The 19,194-nt window shown below is 37.4% G+C and overlaps 1 protein-coding gene across 3 annotated transcripts in view; it reads left to right on the top strand.

Annotated features, from left to right (window-relative positions):
- Positions 1-19,194, top strand: part of LOC126236372 (myosin heavy chain, non-muscle) — a 295,007-nt gene that overhangs the window by 228,797 nt on the left and 47,016 nt on the right. For all 3 annotated transcript variants that reach the window (XM_049945618.1, XM_049945617.1, XM_049945619.1), the window contains 7 exons: positions 2,819-2,911; positions 3,003-3,165; positions 3,411-3,557; positions 5,965-6,179; positions 6,505-6,657; positions 8,002-8,172; positions 14,322-14,601. In XM_049945618.1, coding sequence (XP_049801575.1) covers positions 2,819-2,911; positions 3,003-3,165; positions 3,411-3,557; positions 5,965-6,179; positions 6,505-6,657; positions 8,002-8,172; positions 14,322-14,601 — 1,222 coding nt within the window. The remainder of the gene's footprint in view (positions 1-2,818; positions 2,912-3,002; positions 3,166-3,410; positions 3,558-5,964; positions 6,180-6,504; positions 6,658-8,001; positions 8,173-14,321; positions 14,602-19,194) is intronic.

The following is a 19,194-nucleotide window of genomic DNA, read 5'->3' as shown; positions in this document are numbered from 1 at the left end:
TGAGGTAGGGACAGTAAGAAATGATGGTGGTGGGGCAGTAAAGAGTGCAGGCAGTATCATTATTGATTGATTGAAAATAGTGCGTGGAACAAAGAAAATGTTTAGAATGAAAATGAGAGTATTAAATTGTGCTTGATTCCAGTAGTTACGTAAAAAAAGCATGAAGCTATGAGCAAGAAATTGGAAGGAAATGGGTTTTTGTTTATTGCAGTTTTTGAATTTCTGGGGAAATTTAAAGGTGGTAAAATTGACATTCTTAGTAAGCACACAATAAAATATAAGTGAGTAAATGTTCAGACCTTTTCCAGACCTTTCCACAAAGACATCTTTTTGGTCACAGTTTGAGTTGACAAAACTTGTATATTTGGTTTGAGATAAAATGTCAGGGTGGTATGGTCATATAAGCACAAGGTGCAAAAAATTATACACCTCTAGGAGTTATCACACTAATAATGTGTTAACCTCTTTCTTTGGTAGTAGGCACAATTTGGTGAGAGTGAGTCTACTAGTTTCGTTAGGCACTCCATATCCAGTTGAAATGACTCACTGTTAAGATGCCATATAGTTTTACTAATTGTGAGTACGTTGACTGCTATGTTTCACCTGCTTTGCTAGATAGCCCTAGACATTTTCTGTGTGATTAATACTGGACAGTTTAGTGGGCCATTTAAGGGGCGACAGGGTGGCTGAGTGTTTGTCAAACCCGGGATGTAGGCATACAATCCTGTGAATGTGGCTGTTGTCATTGTGGAATATGGGAGTGCCCACAGCATGTTCATCACGAAGGGAGAGAAGAAAGGGCAACACGTGTTCTCAGTAAACTGAATGAATGGGCCCAAGTCATGGTAAGAACAGCACCCCCAAAATATTACAGTAACCTGAATGAATGGGCCCAAGTCATGCTAAGAACACCACCCACAAAACATACAGAACCACCACCTGCCTCCAAATACTGCAGGTTAAATGCCACATTTAGCTGGGATGTCAGTGTTCTTGACACCTCACATCGTTTGAAAAGAGGCAAATTTGCAACTTTGGCAAACACACTACATGCCATCAGACAGCTCCTGCATTGTTTGGCCTTTGAAGATGTGCAGCTTTATGTGCTGCTGGGAGTACTGGCAATTTGTGACGTATGTGACTCCAAATGTCCTCTGCATTGTCAGCTTGGAAACTGATTGAGACGGACTTGCATTCACTAATAGTTGCAGTTTCTCTCGGGTTAGAACCAGATTGTTATTAATAATGCGTGACACATCTCTAGTCCCTATTGGCTGTAATCTGTTAACGTGCAACTGTTCGCAAACCGTTTCGTGTGGCTGCAAGTGGTACGCTATTCCTTGTCAAAACATTGGACAGTCTGCATTGGTACACAAACAAATCTGGAAGCCATTTCACAATGTACTTACTCATGGCCTAACATCCAAACACATTCTTTTTGTCTTTATTTCATTACTCCACGTCGACCCATCTTAACTCCACTTACTCTGTACAACCATTTTGCAGATGTGCTCTATTTCACTGACATCATTCACATCTACTGTGGAAGATCACAGGACTCTCCGGTACCAGTTACACACCACCTACAGTGCTCCAAAGTTATAGTGCACTTGACACAAGAAAATATTGTAATATGAAAACTAGATAAAAAATTGAGGCAAATTCAATTAGAGTAGAGATAAAAGAAAACATTAAAGTTGTTTGTGATGGTTCAGTGTAATTGCTTTTAGAGTATTGCATTGTTTTTAGTTAAAGCAAAAAATCAATGGATTTTTCAAGTCATAGCTGTGAAAATCATTTTGTTAATTTAGTAGGAAGGGGTTGAGCTCATGAAGTTAAACATAAATGTTATCAAGTAATAAGAGTCAGCATACGTCCTTCTGGATAACAGGAGAAAACTGAAGAAGGTAAATATTTAGTAAGCTCTTTAAAGGAGAAAACAATCACAGAAAATAATAGACCATCCATTTTACTATTTATGTTCTTTATTTCGAGGAACAAAAATCATTAAATATTGGTTATGTGAAACTGTTGGGATATTTAAAGCCATTGCTTTGAATTAACTATGGCAGTGTATAATGAAATGGTATGTGAAACTGTAAAAGAAGAAAGCTGTTAAGACAGAAGACAAAAATTCTTGTAAAATGCCAGTAATGTCTGTTGGGCACTAAATTAAATACAATTAATTTCATACTAGAGGACGTGGCACTAAGCATGAAACAAGTTTCACTTCTTTGGTTGTGATTCTGTAGATCTTCAGTCTGTTTCATATTAAATTAATTTGATTCAACTATAATTGGTCAATTTGATGAATGCATACTGCATGCAAAAACAGAAGAAATTCTAACTTTTATGAAAACTTTTATGTAACATTTTAGGGAAATGTAAGATGTGCTTTCTTATAGAACTTCTGTTTGTGTAGTTTTAGCATGTAAAAGCAAATTATTTCCTCTCAGCATGATGGAACTGGAGGAGTAAATAGAAAATCTCACTCAAAAAAACATTGCATGATCGGAAAATTGTACAAATCTCTGCCCACTGTGATATGATTTTTTTCCAACAGTTTCCTCTTAATTCACTGAAAAAATATGCATGTTGTTTACTTAAGTCAGGACTCTCCACATTTAAAAATTCTGCACTAAAATTAAAAAGTAATCCAAAAGAAGTGTCAAGATGTTATTAATTCTGTATTATCCTTTATTTCATGCAAACATAGTTGAATTCAAATTTTGCGGTAGGTAACGATCATTCATAGCATTTTCACTAATAATGTTCTTCTATCTATTCATATAACAACATTAGACATTTAATCTTCCAGGGAGAGCTAGAACAGCAGTTACTCCAGGCGAATCCAATTCTTGAAGCATTTGGAAATGCAAAGACTGTAAAGAATGACAACTCTTCCAGATTTGTAAGTGTCTCGTTTACAAGATTTTTCAGTTACTAGAACATAAACTTTCAAAAATAGTGATGGGTTTGACACAGTATATTAAATTTTATAGGGGAAATTCATCAGGATAAATTTCGATGCATCTGGTTACATTGCTGGAGCTAATATTGAAACCTATTTACTTGAGAAATCAAGAGCAATTCGTCAAGCTAAGGATGAGAGGACATTCCACATATTTTATCAGCTGTTAATGGGTGCTTCCCCAGAACAGAGAAGTAAGTTACATTTTATTGTAAAAGTTTGGTTATATACACTGTCAGTGACATGTTAGAGGGGTATATATTGTTAGCCATGATTTGTTATCAATAGTACCGAACAGTTATATGCAGATATATTGAAAATGTTTGTTGAATTACAGCTGTTACACTAGATTAATCATTACATTTGTTTTCTGTTATTGAGAGTGTAAGTGATAAGTAACTTGAGAAGTGACTTAAGCATGTTTGCATGTTTGTTACAGAGGAATTCATCCTGGAAGATCCTAAATTGTATACATTTCTCTCAAGTGGGGGACACTTACCAGTACCTGGAGTTGATGATGTGGCAGAGTTTCAAGCCACTTGCAAGGCCATGAGTATAATGGGGCTTACACCTGAAGATTTCTCAGGTTGGTTTCTGCCATTTCTTCCCTACCTTACCACGTAAAAACACAAAATGCTTCCCACAAGTGCTCTTTTTGTGTATGATGAAATAAAACCATAAATTAACTGGTTTAGACTGTCTCTATTGCCGAATGGTTAGTGTTGGGTTCGATTTCCAGTACCACCTCAAATTTTATTTATTTATTATTATTATTATTATTTTTTCTGTACCTCCTCAGAGTTCTTTTGAGGTGAAGGAACTCCAGTACAGGCTCCACTTAATCTTTTTAAGGCAAAATGAGGAGCTGTTTGAATCATGAAGAGTCTTCTACTGGCAATAAATGCTGGAAGGGTTGGCAAAATGCTGATCACATGTCCCATAATTGCAGATCACGCCATACACAACCTTGTTGGAAAGAGTAGGTTACTCAAAACAGGCCTAAGCCCTAATCTGTGAGTTGTGTTTTACATTTATATTAACTGGTTTATTTAGACCATCCTTGGAACTTGAATGTGATCATATAGCAAGGAAAATGTAGCAAGAAGACAACTGTAACTTTTAGCAGGTAATTGATTATGTGTATCCTTAATCTACAGCCAGATAACTCTACTTTTCTCCCACTATTTGATACCAGTATTTTATTTCCTTCATAGTCGTACCATGGCAAGAAATCTATTAAGAGAAATGACATTTTCCAACTTCTTCTGTATTTGCTTTATTAGCACATGACTATTCTCTACCTTTTAGGCCATTAGCAAATAATTTTCTGCATATGACACATTTTTCTACTTCATTAATGTGGCCTAAAAGGCAGAAACTGATTGTGTACCAACAAATTAAATACAACAGAAGTGGAAAGATGCTACCTCCTTCCAATGTTTTGTCTTTCATTGTGAAGACAGATGGTGGTAACAGATATGAATAAAGTTGTAGTTGACATTCACAGATGTGTGTGTATGTTGATACCTCTGGGATTATTAGAAAAGTGTGAGGAATATTATGTGAACATATGCAGATGTCCACCACAGCTTGAGTGTCATATATTGTGCCCCAGGTCTAAGTTTGATATAAATGTCACTGATGTGTAGTGGTCTCGATGAAATTCCTATAAAGTTGCTTTTGCGTATAAGAAATGAGATTTCTCGCCCTTCCTCTTTCACTTTCCATCTCCGCCTGTTTTTTTAATTTTTAAAATATCTGAGAATATATTGACATTGTGATGAACTTCTTATGTCCCAAAATTTGATGTGCAATGGTGCTATAACTTGACTACAAAGCTGAAGTCATTCAAAGTGTTAGTGACATGAACATTGATTCAAAGCTCTGGTAATGTAAGAAAATTTGGTCATCAGTATTTCATGCTCATAAAGGAGAAGATTACTGGCATGAAATTCTTGATGAAGAGACTATACACCAGTCTCTCTTTTCTGTTTTTGATCTGTGGGGACAAGCATTCTCTGAGAATAATGACACTGACGTATCTCAGATTTCAACTGGGAATACATCTCTGATCCCAAGAGGGGGCTCCTCTAATCCAAAAATCCCTCTGTGCATCCCACAGGTACTCTGCTACAGTAGTAGCTGCTTCCTGCATGTAGTGCACACCTGACACCACAGTTCTCCACCCGATTCTTATGTTCAATATTACATAGAATGTAGGCGTGAGACTTTCCTGTCTTAGTGTGCATAGGTGGAACACAGTTTATGATCACTTGCACTAGCAGTGATACCTGTGGAACAAACGAGCAGCTCCTGTGGTACAGTACACGAATCGAACAGCTAGCTGGAAGCGAAATCCAGAGCGTAGTGAAAGTTAACGTAAGCATGTGCAGACTGTTTGGGAAGCAATGTGAATCAAAAAATGCAAATTCAGATGAGGGTAATTGCTCTACTATCAGTAGCACTTATCAGTGGTTTCAGAGAACTGCCGGACACGTATGGGGCAGCAGTATTTACGTGCACTCGTGTCAGCGGATGGCCCCGTGTGACATGGCTGTGGCTGCAATGGCAACCTCCACAGTAAAAAGCTGTGGCCATGATGTGAAGCCAGAGTATCTCTGATCTTCCCTCCGTATCGATATTCGGGCTGCGCAGGGAATCTGGGTCACTTTTGGCTACTAAAGAGACGGTGTCGGTTATGACTCTGTCAGATTGGTACAGTATGCTCGGCAGCTCTCTTGTTACACATAGTGTGTTGCAGGTTTCTCATTTAGTTTTCAATTATGAGGGCTGTGGAAAAGTTCACAGTACATACGAACATCCTTTGCTCACTATTTCTATGGAACCTCAATTTAATCTTTAAGCAGAGAACAAGATATTTATTGTAAAATTATTAATTTTTCTCAGTTAAAGCATTGATAAGTAATCATAAGTACTGTGAATGTCAGTTCTGTTTCAAGTCGTTAAAATGACTATAAATTCTTGGTTTTCAGCAATTTTCCGCATTGTTTCGGCTACTCTTATGTTTGGCAATATGAGATTCAAGCAGGAAAGGAACTCCGATCAGGCAACTCTTCCAGATAATACAGTGGCACAGAAAGTGGCTCATTTGTTGGGTCTCAGTGTTACAGATATGACAAAGGCATTCTTGAAGCCTCGCATAAAAGTTGGCAGGGACTTTGTGACAAAGGCACAGACCAAGGAACAGGTAACAATATTTAATTACGAATATTGTATTGGTTTTGATAGTTACCAACACCTTCTCATGCCCTTGCCTGGAAAGTTCCCAATTCAATGTGAAGGTACAAAGCTCCATTTTTGTAATGAGTGGTTATTATGCTTAAGAGTTTTTAAAAGGATAAAATAGAAATTGGAAACTTTTCTGGAAGGGTTTTAGCTGTGTGTGTTAGTGTTTTAGTGTCTTAGTGTGTGTGTGTGTGTGTGTGTGTGTGTGTGTGTGTGTGTGTGTGTGTGTGTGCGCGCGCGCGCTATTAATAGCTCTAATGTTTCATGAAAAAATTTCTTCTTGATAGGTGGAGTTTGCTGTTGAGGCAATTGCCAAGGCATGCTACGAGAGAATGTTCAGGTGGCTTGTGAACAGGATCAATCGATCACTCGACAGAACAAAGAGACAGGGAGCATCGTTTATTGGTATTCTTGACATGGCAGGTTTTGAGATATTTGAGGTAAAGTCACTTGAAGAGTGTATTATATATCAAAGATTTATGTTTAAATGATATATCAACTGTCATTTTGTTGTTATTATGAAATAGGTTTGCTGTCTTTACAGTAGAATTAAAATAGGAATTTGGACACCTACAAATCAATCTGCCTGAAAAGTAGCTGATAAAGTATTTAGCGATAATGAGACAAGGTTTTTCCCATAGTTGTCATTCGAAAAAACAGGGTTGTCTTACATTCACAGCTTAAAAGATTGCTGCTAAGATCAACATCTATATATTGTGTAATAGATTAATATAGGGGTCATCTTACGTTTACAAATGAATCTTTGTCAATTTGTGTCGCGTGCAGATTTATTTTGAAGAATTCAGGACTGGAGGGGGAACAGTGATACCAATTTGACAGAGAATTAGGACAAATGTGGGGAGGTGATAGATGATTGGACAGCAAATTTTTGTAATGCTCCCAGCCATGGGAATGTGTACTGCATACCTTGGATTTTATGAGCATCTACCATGTTTAAACAACAGTTTGCCTGAATCATTTGTGGTCTGAATTGAATTGACTCTTAAAATTGTACAAAAATTCAACAGTAGAATACATATCTGCAGGAGGCGGTGAAAGTCTAGAGAAGGGTCAATGGCATACTGAGATGTTCCATGCAGCAATGTTGTCAGTACTCACTGTGGGATATGATGGGAATGAAAGTGGGTATGTCAGCTGCTGGTTTTACACAGCCAGAGAGGGAGAGCAGTGGGTGGAATACATCTTCAGAAGCAGGGAGTGTAATGCTGTCACATGCTTACCTCAATACAGATTATGCGAAATTTACTATGTAATCGGAAAAAAAATAGCTGCGTTCTTGGGTCCCATTGTTACAAAAAAGGATAAAAATTAATGTAGCCAAACAATAAATAGCATAAGTTTAGAATAGGTATAATGTTGGCTGTTAAGGCAGATACTTCATATCAATGGAACAGTTTGTAATTGTGACTGGTTATAATTGTGACTAGTCGTAATATGTTAAAAACAAAATTTTCTCAAGGAGCCTAAAAAAAGGGGAAGGGGGCCGCTGTATATTCAGGGTTGCTTTATTATTCAGGGTCACTTTATTTTTTGGTGCATATGATACTTTTATAACAGCAATAAACTTATGATCACTCAAAGGGTATTGAATATCAATATGAGAGGAAAGACGGGGTTCTTTTATTAGACACCTCAATGTAATGTCATAAAATTAAAAGTATAGTGCATTATTCTAGTATCAATGGTTTGGAAAGATTTAATTTTAAGATTGGAGTTTTTGGAAAGATTAATTTATTTGAAAGTAAGTGTTTTTCTTTTTTCAGCTCAACTCTTTCGAGCAGTTGTGTATAAATTACACAAATGAGAAACTCCAGCAGCTATTCAATCATACTATGTTTATTCTGGAGCAAGAGGAATATCAGCGTGAAGGAATCGAGTGGAAGTTCATTGATTTTGGACTAGATTTGCAGCCTACTATTGACCTTATTGACAAGGTAAGCACTCGTGGCATTTCTTTTATTGGTGACGTGTAATATGGAAATTATGTTATTTTCTTTTGAGTAAACTCATTAGAATGCAAACAGCACCTTTATATCGTAGGAAGAATTTATTATTCAGTAACAATCATGAACTGAAAATTAGTGGCCGAAGTAAACCGTGTAAAAAGAGTTTTGTGTAAGTGGATTTTAAATGTAGTATAGTCTGCCTTTTAAGTGGAAAAGAACTTCAGTTTTTTTTTACTGGCCCTGTAGACACTTTATCTGTGTCATACTAATAGCAGTTCTGTGACCCAGGCTAGAGTGCTGTGAACATAATGCTTTGGACACTAGCAGGCAAGCTGTTGTATCAGAGAAACCGTTTTCGTGGAGATCAGAGTGCCGCTTAAAGAGTTCTTGGCATGTGGATATTTTGCCCCAGGCAGAATGAGGGAATGTAAATAATGGCTTTTGGTGCACCCAGTTGCTTCTGCATCCACACCTTGCTATGTGAAAATTGGCAGGTTAAAAAATAGTGTGGGCATTAGAAACCCTATCATCAGAAATCACTAGAGCTATCGGATGTGCAGTGAAAAACAGACCAAATAGAATTAAAATTGGGTAATGTCTTCACTTCAGAGTTACAAAATTCAGTTATAGGCTTTAACTAAAATAAAGTTGAAAACAACATTACAGATATTGAAGGGAATAGAATAGAATAGAATAGAAAGACTAATTTTAAAAATAAACCAAAAAATCCATAATAATCATTCATATTTACATACTAGTGTGCTCATATTCTAATGAAGATGTTTAAAACCTTCACGTAAATTTTTGATGATAAATCCCATCAGAAGATAAGAGTGTATTTAAATGCAAAATTTGGACAAAACCTAGGTAATGACGTCTTAGTGGGAATGCAGGAACATAGGGATTGTACATTTTCTGCATGTGCTGAGAACACCATGTTTCTCTTGAACACATTGCCCTAGAAGCAAATGAATAGAAAATGGACATCACAGGGTCAGTATGGAACTATAAGAATGCAGTTGACATATTATTTGTAACAATAAAGAAATTGTGGAGAATTTGTAAGTAATCCATTTGTAATGCATTAGCGGTAAATATTTGATAATCAGTTGTTGGCTTCAGGCCTAGTTTCTAATATTTCATTCCATATTTTCTGCTACTACTCTATGATCGTAAAGCACTATCACATTCTTGCCTGTGTGTAAAATCCTATTTGTACATTTGACAGCACAAAAAATGACCATGGCTCAAATTTGAATTACCTGTCTTGTTACACGGGAACTAGTCACATTATGGGGTATACAAATTTACTCATAAAAGTAAAGAATTCTTTTAATTGTGAGTGTAATAGAAGGATTAATACCTTTTTTTACACATGACATAAGGGAAGACCTATAAATGCACAAAAAAAAGAAAAGAAAAGAAACACTGCACTGTGTCATTGGTAGCATTGCAGACCTATTAAAGGCACTTCATTTTGTGATGTGGAACCAAGACAGGTAAGAAGTACCTAAGCATCAGCAGCTGCAGCATAATGCATTTGTAGCTAAATGGCATATTTAGTTGGAGTTGTAGTAGGAAATGGTGACAATGTTTGGTTTGTATCTGGCTTAGTATATTTTATTCTACTGTACAAATTTGTTTAATCAGTAGAAATCATGAAATTAATAAAATGAGCATTTTACATTTCATATTAAATATTTTTGGCCATGATAAGGACACAACATTTGGCTTTCTCACCAGTTAATACGCCATCCAAAGGCTTTTGGTGACGTGCAGCAATCTGTGAGGAAGGGAGTCTGATAAATCTCTGTTTCTGTCACCTCCTCCCATGCAGCTATGGATTCCAAAGATCACCATTGGTTCATGGTGCATGGTCAGGCCAGTTTTTCACATGGTCTGTTTCATCTCTGTCCATATAATTTCAATAATGTTTACGTCTGGTGCAGGAGGTGGCCAACTGAGAAACTTCATTTACTTCCGCAAAGTGCTTCCACACCGTGACTGATGTGTGTAGGAGACTGATTGTGCTGGAAATGTGTTCCTTCCGCTGGATAACAAGCGCAAGTGCGCGCGCGCGCACACACACACACACACACACACACAAAAATCAACGGTCACTGCAACATGACTTTAAATGTATTTGAGGTCAAAACAGTCCACTAACAGTGTGTGTACTTATACTGGACAATCACTCACTGAGGACAATACCGATTCATCGGAAAAGATCACGCTCCACCAGCCACAGTTGACAATGCCCTTGGCAAATGCTGATAAGTAGACTTGATGACTTCACGGAATTGCTCCTTAATGTCTGCACATTGGCTAAGTAGTCTGGCCTCCCAAAGCCAATCCTGAACCTTATCCAGTAATCCGAAAAATGCAGTAGTATGTTTCAAATGTACCATATGTAAAAAAGGATTTAGATTTGACTTTAGAAAATTTCATTATCCTGGACAGTGTTGTTACACGCCCAAGTCCAGGTCCCACATCCCTACTGACTTCTCCAGTATTTTGATAACATTTTGTCCATTGTTGTCCAGTGCACTTAGGAAACCCATACTATACCTCAGACGAAGATTCTGTCAGTTTCCCGTCCTCTACAAGAACTATGACATGATCATGAGCACCCAGTTATTGATAAGGCATGGTGCTTGAGTAATGTAACGTGACTTGACTGAAAGGGATGTGGTGCATGTATTTGACCTTGCTCATATACTCCCATTGGCTATTACAGAAAAATTGGAATGTTTGCAGACCTGACTCGCAGCAATGTACTGTGAGATTATTATCAATGAAACTCTGTAAATAATTCTCACATATTAAGCCAAGTAGAGGCAGTAAATTTAATTTTTCGACTACAAGGCAGTAATTCTCCTCTAGAAGTGACTGTCACTGATTTATAGCCAAACTTCTTTCTCACCTTCTGTGGGAAATTAGCTGAACATCATGAAAATGTGTTTTGTGTAAGATATAATACAGTGGAGGGCTTCATAGACAACAAATTCTTGTGACAGATCTGGAATACTGACAAGATCAGTTTCCTATAATTCTTGAAGTTGTTCCTAACCGAAATATTGCATTTCATCCACATCATTGCTGCTGTACTGGACTCTGACTCTGCCTGCAATTTCCATTGGCAGAATTTCTGTGCTGACAAGTGCTCAAAATAGACCTAGTTCCATACTGAGGGATGTTTTATAGCCACTACAAATTGTCCTTTTTAAGATTCAATGAGTGGTAAAGGTTGCCACTTCATTGTATTCTCCCATACTACTTTGTAGAATTTTAGCCATTGTCATATTGATTGGCAGTGTTCTTGACATATTCATTTCTATAATGTAAAGATTGCCCATCATCTCATATGTGGTGAAGTGAGAGACTGCAGCACTCTAATGTGGTTTAAATTGTCGTTCATTTATTCAACGACACACGTACATTTTAAAGGTGGGATAACCCAGTACCATACCATTTCACAGTACTCTATTGTTGCTTTTTTTCTCAGAGTCCATCAGTTTCTGTATGAAAACTTACTACTTTAAATTATTGAGTTACAGTTAAAAAATCGAACCAATTTTGTGCTAATATGTCAAATATTTTAAAACTGAGCTGTTGCATTTTTTTCCCTTAGCCATATCTGCATTGATGCAAGTGATACCAATACTACTAGGACATGGAAATAGTGTACATTTAATTTTGTCTCTTCCTAGATGTTGTGTTGTGGGAGCTATGCCTCACATTGGGCTTGTGGAGAAGTGAAAAACATGTTGATCAGTAGAAAATCCTGAATGGAATGGATGTACTCTGATATGTCATTTCTTATCAAATAGAAGAGTTGTTCTCCAGCACACTAAGGAATAACCGAAACAGTTTAACAAACAAATTTTATGTGAAGTGTAAATCATGATGGTATGCTCCCTTTATGTAAAACAGTCTTTCATCAGCAACAGACAATACAATAAATGCAATACAGTTCAGTTTACAGACATGCAATACAGTAAAGAGCCTTGCAGTATGAGACAGCAAAATCCCACTCTTCAAGATTATTTCAGGACACTCTTCCTCCCTCCTCCACGCACATATAATGTATGTGAGTGGCTACTATTAACATATTTAGTTATTATCAACATACTTTGTATTAACTGAAATTAAGTATCCTTGTAATGCAAAGTGATAAAATATTACTGATAAATGCATTTATTATAAATACAGGGCTATTACAAATGATTGAAGCGATTTCATAAATTCACTGTAGCTCCATTCATTGACATATGGTCACGACACACTACAGATACGTAGAAAAACTCATAAAGTTTTGTTCGGCTGAAGCCGCACTTCAGGTTTCTGCTGCCCGAGCGCTCGAGAGCGCAGTGAGACAAAATGGCGACAGGAGCCGAGAAAGCGTATGTCGTGCTTGAAATGCACTCACATCAGTCAGTCATAACAGTGCAACGACACTTCAGGACGATGTTCAACAAAGATCTACAAAGTGCTAACTCCATTCGGCGATGGTATGCACAGTTTAAAGCTTCTGGATGCCTCTGTAAGGGGAAATCAACAGGTCGGCCTGCAGTGAGCGAAGAAACGGTTGAACGCGTGCGGGCAAGTTTCATGCGTAGTCCGCGGAAGTTGACGAATAAAGCAAGCAGGGAGCTAAACGTACCACAGCCGACGGTTTGGAAAATCTTACGGAAAAGGCTAAAGCAGAAGCCTTACCGTTTACAATTGCTACAAGCCCTGACACCCGATGACAAAGTCAAACGCTTTGAATTTTCGGCGCGATTGCAACAGCTCATGGAAGAGGATGCGTTCAGTGCGAAACTTGTTTTCAGTGATGAAGCAACATTTTTTCTTAATGGTGAAGTGAACAGACACAATGTGCGAATCTGGGCGGTAGAGAATCCTCACGCATTCGTGCAGCAAATTCGCAATTCACCAAAAGTTAACGTGTTTTGTGCAATCTCACGGTTTAAAGTTTACGGCCCCTTTTTCTTCTGCGAAAAAAACATTACAGGACACGTGTATCTGGACATGCTGGAAAATTGGCTCATGCCACAACTGGAGACCGACAGTGCCGACTTCATCTTTCAACAGGATGGTGCTCCACCGCACTTCCATCATGATGTTCGGCATTTCTTAAACAGGAGATTTGAAAACCGATGCATCGGTCGTGGTGGAGATCATGATCAGCAATTCATGTCATGGCCTCCACGCTCTCCCGACTTAACCCCATGCGATTTCTTTCTGTGGGGTTATGTGAAAGATTCAGTGTTTAAACCTCCTCTACCAAGAAACGTGCCAGAACTGCGAGGTCGCATCAACGATGCTTTCGAACTCATTGATGGGGACATGCTGCGCCGAGTGTGGGAGGAACTTGATTATCGGCTTGATGTCCGCCGAATCACTAAAGGGGCACATATCGAACATTTGTGATTGCCTAAAAAAACTTTTTGAGTTTTTGTATGTGGTGCAAAGCATTGTGAAAATATCTCAAATAATAAAGGTATTGTAGAGCTGTGAAATCGCTTCAATCATTTGTAATAACCCTGTACATATTATGCTGAGCATATTTTCCTTGCAGAGAAAAGTAATACTCACAGCTGAGAACTGTCAAGAATGTTCATGGACAAATAATGAATAAACAAACATTTGTTATTAACAAAGTCTATTACCCATTTCGTTTTGAAACAAATTTTGTGTTGTGATGAAATTTTATGAAATAGTTTCCATTTAAATGTCCCTTATTGAGAAAGCTGCCACCTTGTTCTGATGTGGCTTATTACCTTCCTGTAGCTTCAGTGCATTACAGCCTTGTGCACAGCTCATCAAAAAATGAGTGAATCTCACTTATAATAAACTTTCACTTAGCTATAGACACACACCACTAGGGGATTGTCTCATCTTTCACTTTCAGAAAGATAGAATGTATATTCATCACAAAGCGTCCCCAATAATGTTAGTAACTGAGATCATAACGTGCATTTATGTTGGCATGCCTGATCATTACAATGTCATTTGTGTATGACCATGGACAGTTATCTTACCAGTATATTTCTTTTAATCATTAAGCAGAACAACTTTAGCTATTCATGTGTCCCACTTCCAAGATGTAAACAATTTGTTTGTTTTGTTTACAGCCGATGGGTATAATGGCGCTTCTAGATGAAGAATGTTGGTTTCCCAAAGCTACGGATAAATCATTTGTAGAGAAACTTATTAGTGCTCACAGTGTACATCCAAAATTCATGAAGACAGACTTCCGTGGTTCAGCTGATTTTGCTGTGATACATTATGCAGGTCGTGTAGACTATTCGGCACACAAATGGCTGATGAAGAACATGGATCCACTTAATGAAAATGTAGTATCTTTGCTCCAAGCTTCACAGGACTCCTTTGTTGTGCAAATATGGAAAGATGGTACGTATAATTTATTTCGTACAAGTTTTGGTTAGATGGTGGAATAACAAACTTACTCCAGTTTTTTTTTTAATAGAAATGCCCTGAAGACAGGAACCTCTGGTGAAATTTTTGTACATATTTGATACACTGAGTGTGATGAACATAATTTACATCATGTTGTTAAAGCTGAGACAACATAAACCAAAATCACTCAAAATACTTAAAAGTTTGAAATTCAAAATACTTCAACTTGAAATATGTCGATATTCTCTTTGTCATGTCAGTAATATAAGAGCCTAAAGATTCTTCATTAAGTTGTGTGTTCTCTAGGCACTGACATGTCTTGTAGATGTATTGAAAGTTAATTTCTGAACTGAGTAATTGCCATTGAAAAAGTATTTTTATTATTGATTCTTTACCACTTCATTGCCGTCAAGAAATAACTAAATTGAACACCACCCTTTGTTTCACCATCCTACTTCGATCAATGCAAATGGTTGTGTGAAATTTTAATTGATACCCACAAACTGAGTTTCAGTTAAGACCATCTTCTTCCATGGGTAAGAATTTCTTTTCTAGCATACCTTTTTTTAGAATTACAACAGTTGTTTAAAGATTTTAACGTAAAAAAAGAATACAGAAAAGTTACAATATTTTCTCTTTATACAGTGTGTGTCAAAAGAAAGTTTATATTTGAAGAGCTCTGTGCATGCACAGCAAATCAGAGAAGAGTGGAGGGGAGGAAATGTTTATCACTTGCATGGCTTTTAGGAATTCAGTTGATATAGAGCACTTCTCAGGAGCGACTGTGCATTCTGTGTGTCAGAATTATAAAAAAACAGTGATTTGGAAACTGTAGCATGGGGGGGAATTTTGCAGTGATTGTAGATTGCATAATGTGAATGATGCCTCATGTGGTCCCCTTATCTGGAAATGAATCAGAACATTTGAGGAGACCAGCTCAATACTGCCCAAACTGAAATCTGGGTGACCCAGGTAACCAAGAATGGGCGAATCCTTGGAGAGTATAAATTGGTTGTTTGTGACAATCCTAACCTCTCGATTTATAAGCATGCATGTCCTTTAAATGTGCATAGATTGTCACTGCAGCAAATTTATTTGTTTATTTATTTATTTACACTTCAAGTTCTGTAGGACGAAATTGAGGAGCAAATCTCAAAGGTCATGGAATGTATCAGTACATGAAATTACAGCATAAAAGTAATAACAGATAAAAATAAATGTTTATGAACCCGAAAAAAGTCAAGCTATAATTTTCAGTAAATGCAGTGAATTATATAACATAAGAATCAGTGTAATTTTTCAAGGAACTCCTCAACAGAATAAAAGGATTGACTCTTCAGTTTAGATTTCAAAGCACGTGGATTACTGCTAAGATTTTTGAATTCTCGTCTTCTCATGGTAGCTTATTGAAAATGGATGCGGCAGTATACTGCACACATTTCTTCAAAAGAGTTAAGGAAGTCCGATCCAAATGCAGGTTCGATTTCTGCCAAGTATTAACTGAGTGAAAGTTGCTTATTCTTGGGAATAAGCTGATATTGTTAACAAGAAACGACCAAGCTAGTGTCATCAGCAAACAGAAATATTTTAGAGTTACCTGTGATACTAGGAGGCATATCATTTATATAAATAAGGAACATGAATGGCTCAAACACTGATCCCTCTGGGGCACCTCCCCCCCCCCCCCCCTCTCTTTGACTGTACCCCATTCAGACCCCACATCACAGCTGTTCTCAACACTGTGAATAATGATCTTTTGCTGTCTGTTGTTCAAGTAAGAGGTGAACCAATTGTGAGCTATTCCTTATAGTTCGTAATGGTCCCACTTGTGGAGCAATATTTTGAGATAAACACAATCAAACACCTTAGTTAAATCAAAAAATATGCCTAGCGTTTGAAACCTTTTGTTTAACCCATCCAGTACCTCACAGAGAAAAGAGAATATAGCATTTTCAATCGTTACATGACTTCTAAAGCCGAGCTGTACATTTGATAGCATATTCACCATATAGCAGAGGTGGCGAGTCACTGCGCTCTGCTATGTGGTGAGTAGCAACTTCCTTCTCGTTACATTCCATCCTGGATTTTCCATTGTTGATACCAAATTATGTGATATAAAATGATCAATTATCCTTACATATACAGCCTCTTCAATAACTTTAGCAAACGCTGATGGCATAGAAATAGGCCTACAGTTTTCTACATTATCCCTTTCTCCCTTGTTATAAAGCAGCTTTACTACTGAATACTTAAATTGTTCAGGAAACTGACCATTCCTGAAGGAGAAATTACAAGTATGGGGCTGCTAGGCACTCCATCATATCCACAAGAGTCCTTAGTCTTCAGTGATTTAATTGTTGGCTCAATCTCCCCCTTGTCAGTATCACAGAGGAGTATTTGAGACAGTCTCGGAAAGGCATTTTCCAAGAGAGTTACATGATTCCCTGTAGAAACTAAATTTTTATTTAATTCACCAGTAATGCTCATAAAATGGTTGTTAAATACTGTACATATATCTGATTTATTAGTAACAGAAATATTTTTACTACTGACTTTATATTGTTGACCCTGTGCTGCTGACCAGACACTTCCTTCACAACTGACCATATGGTTTTAATTTTATCCCGTGAATTAGCTCTTCTGTTGCACACCACATACTCTTTGCCTTCTTAATAACATTTTTAAAGATGAGGCCGATCATGACGCTGAAATAGTTGCGCGAAATTCACATTAGTGCCACCAGTTTGAGTAGCTGTCTTTACCAGGTCACATCTACATCAAATTCCCTGTCCCTGTCAAGACTATTCCCTGCTCCAACCACTATCACCACCTGATCCTCATTTGTAAAATTCCTACTTAACTCCCCTATGCTGTCAGTTACCTGAGCCAACCCTGCACTAAGCTTCACAATGCCGGTGACCTGGTACTCATTCCCCAACACTTCCTGCAACTGCTCCAAAAAGACCTTAAACTGCACTGTACTAAATCCAATTGGTGCAAGAATTAAAGTCCCAGGATGGCAGACATAGGTCGCAGTTCGTTAATGATATCGACAGAGTGCCCTTCATTTATCGTCGTCTTCTTTTCCATTAGACTCATTTTCACCTGAATGGCCATGACGGTAAGCAGAGTTACCACTGCTGGAGTGCAATGAATCCTCAGCTGAAGCATAAGAAACCTCTTCGTTTGCCAAAATTTACTGTATGGGCTGCGATATTAGCTCGAGGAATAATTGGCCCGTACTTCCATAAGGACAGTTGTTCAGTTACAGTGAATTTGGAACGTTATGTGACATTGTTATGACTTTTTGGTGCCTGCATTTCAAAACTTTCCTGGTTATAACCAAAGAATATTGCTTCAGCAAGACAGAGCCACAGAACACACGTCCAATGCATCTATACTGCAAGTTCATGAAATTTTCCCTGACAAGTTGATCTCCAGGAGGGGTGACATAAATTGGCCCCACAGAGTCTAGATTTGAGCCCCCTGAATTTTTTTGTATGGGGATATCTCAAATGTAAAGCGTATGTCAATAATCCGACTTGTCTGGAGAAATTCAAAGAAAATGTCTGTAGTGAAGTGGCAATCGTCTTTTTGTCCACATGCCGAGCTGTTGTGCAAAATTTTATTAATCACTTAAATGAGTGCCGAAGGCATGCTGGATTGCATTTGAATGACATTATTTTTAAGAAAAAGTCCTAAACTGTATGTTTCCATAATAAGAGTATTTTGTCAATAGACATCAACCTCTATTTTATTTTGGCACATAAAGTATAAACTTTCTTTTGAGATACCATACATTGTACACATCAGTTAAAGAAAGAATAGGAATCTGAGAACTCTGGTTCCTCAACATAAAGACAACATCAGAGAGACAAATATTTTTATGCATTGTCTTAGCACTGTGGGAGGCCGGTAAAGTAAGGTAGCACAGTGTTCAACACACTGAACTCTAATTTAGTAGGACTAGGCATCAAATCCCCATCCAAAAATAGAGATTAAAGATTTTGTAGTATCTAATTTGATAGAGATGAATGCCATGTTGTCTCCATTGAACAGGAGATGATTTCTTTCACAGTCCTTGCCAGGTCTTGTACAGGGTGTCTGATACATTTTTGTACACATATAATCCTTATTTGATGACAATTATGGATGTCACCAAGGTGGTGAACATGTCAGTTTTATATCACATAACTATATTATATCACTAGTATTGTTATAGAGTAATTTACTATAAAACTAAATATGTTTTTATCTTACTGTCTGTAATCTTTGCTGTTTTGCTGCTATTGGAATAGGTATGTAAATTTATTGTTGCTTTCTGGGAATGGACGGAGGATACTTCATAACAAATTGTTACACTCCTCTAATTCTCTACCAACGTAAGAGAAATTACCTATTTAGTATCAATGATGTCTTATGTTTTCTTCTTATTGACTCTTGCCATAGTAATTTGTGTTAAAATAATTTTATGTAGACCTTTAGAAGTAATAAATATGTTAGAGATTTTTCCTTGCAACTGGTTACACTGCTAGCACTGGCATTCAAATTCTAGCTTTTAATTTCAGTGGGCATTTAAAAAAACTG

This window comes from Schistocerca nitens, chromosome 2 (assembly GCF_023898315.1).
Source record: "Schistocerca nitens isolate TAMUIC-IGC-003100 chromosome 2, iqSchNite1.1, whole genome shotgun sequence".
Taxonomy (NCBI): Eukaryota; Metazoa; Arthropoda; class Insecta; order Orthoptera; family Acrididae; genus Schistocerca; species Schistocerca nitens.
The sequence above is the reverse complement of the archived record's forward strand: the minus strand, read 5'-3'. Positions and strand labels throughout refer to the sequence as shown.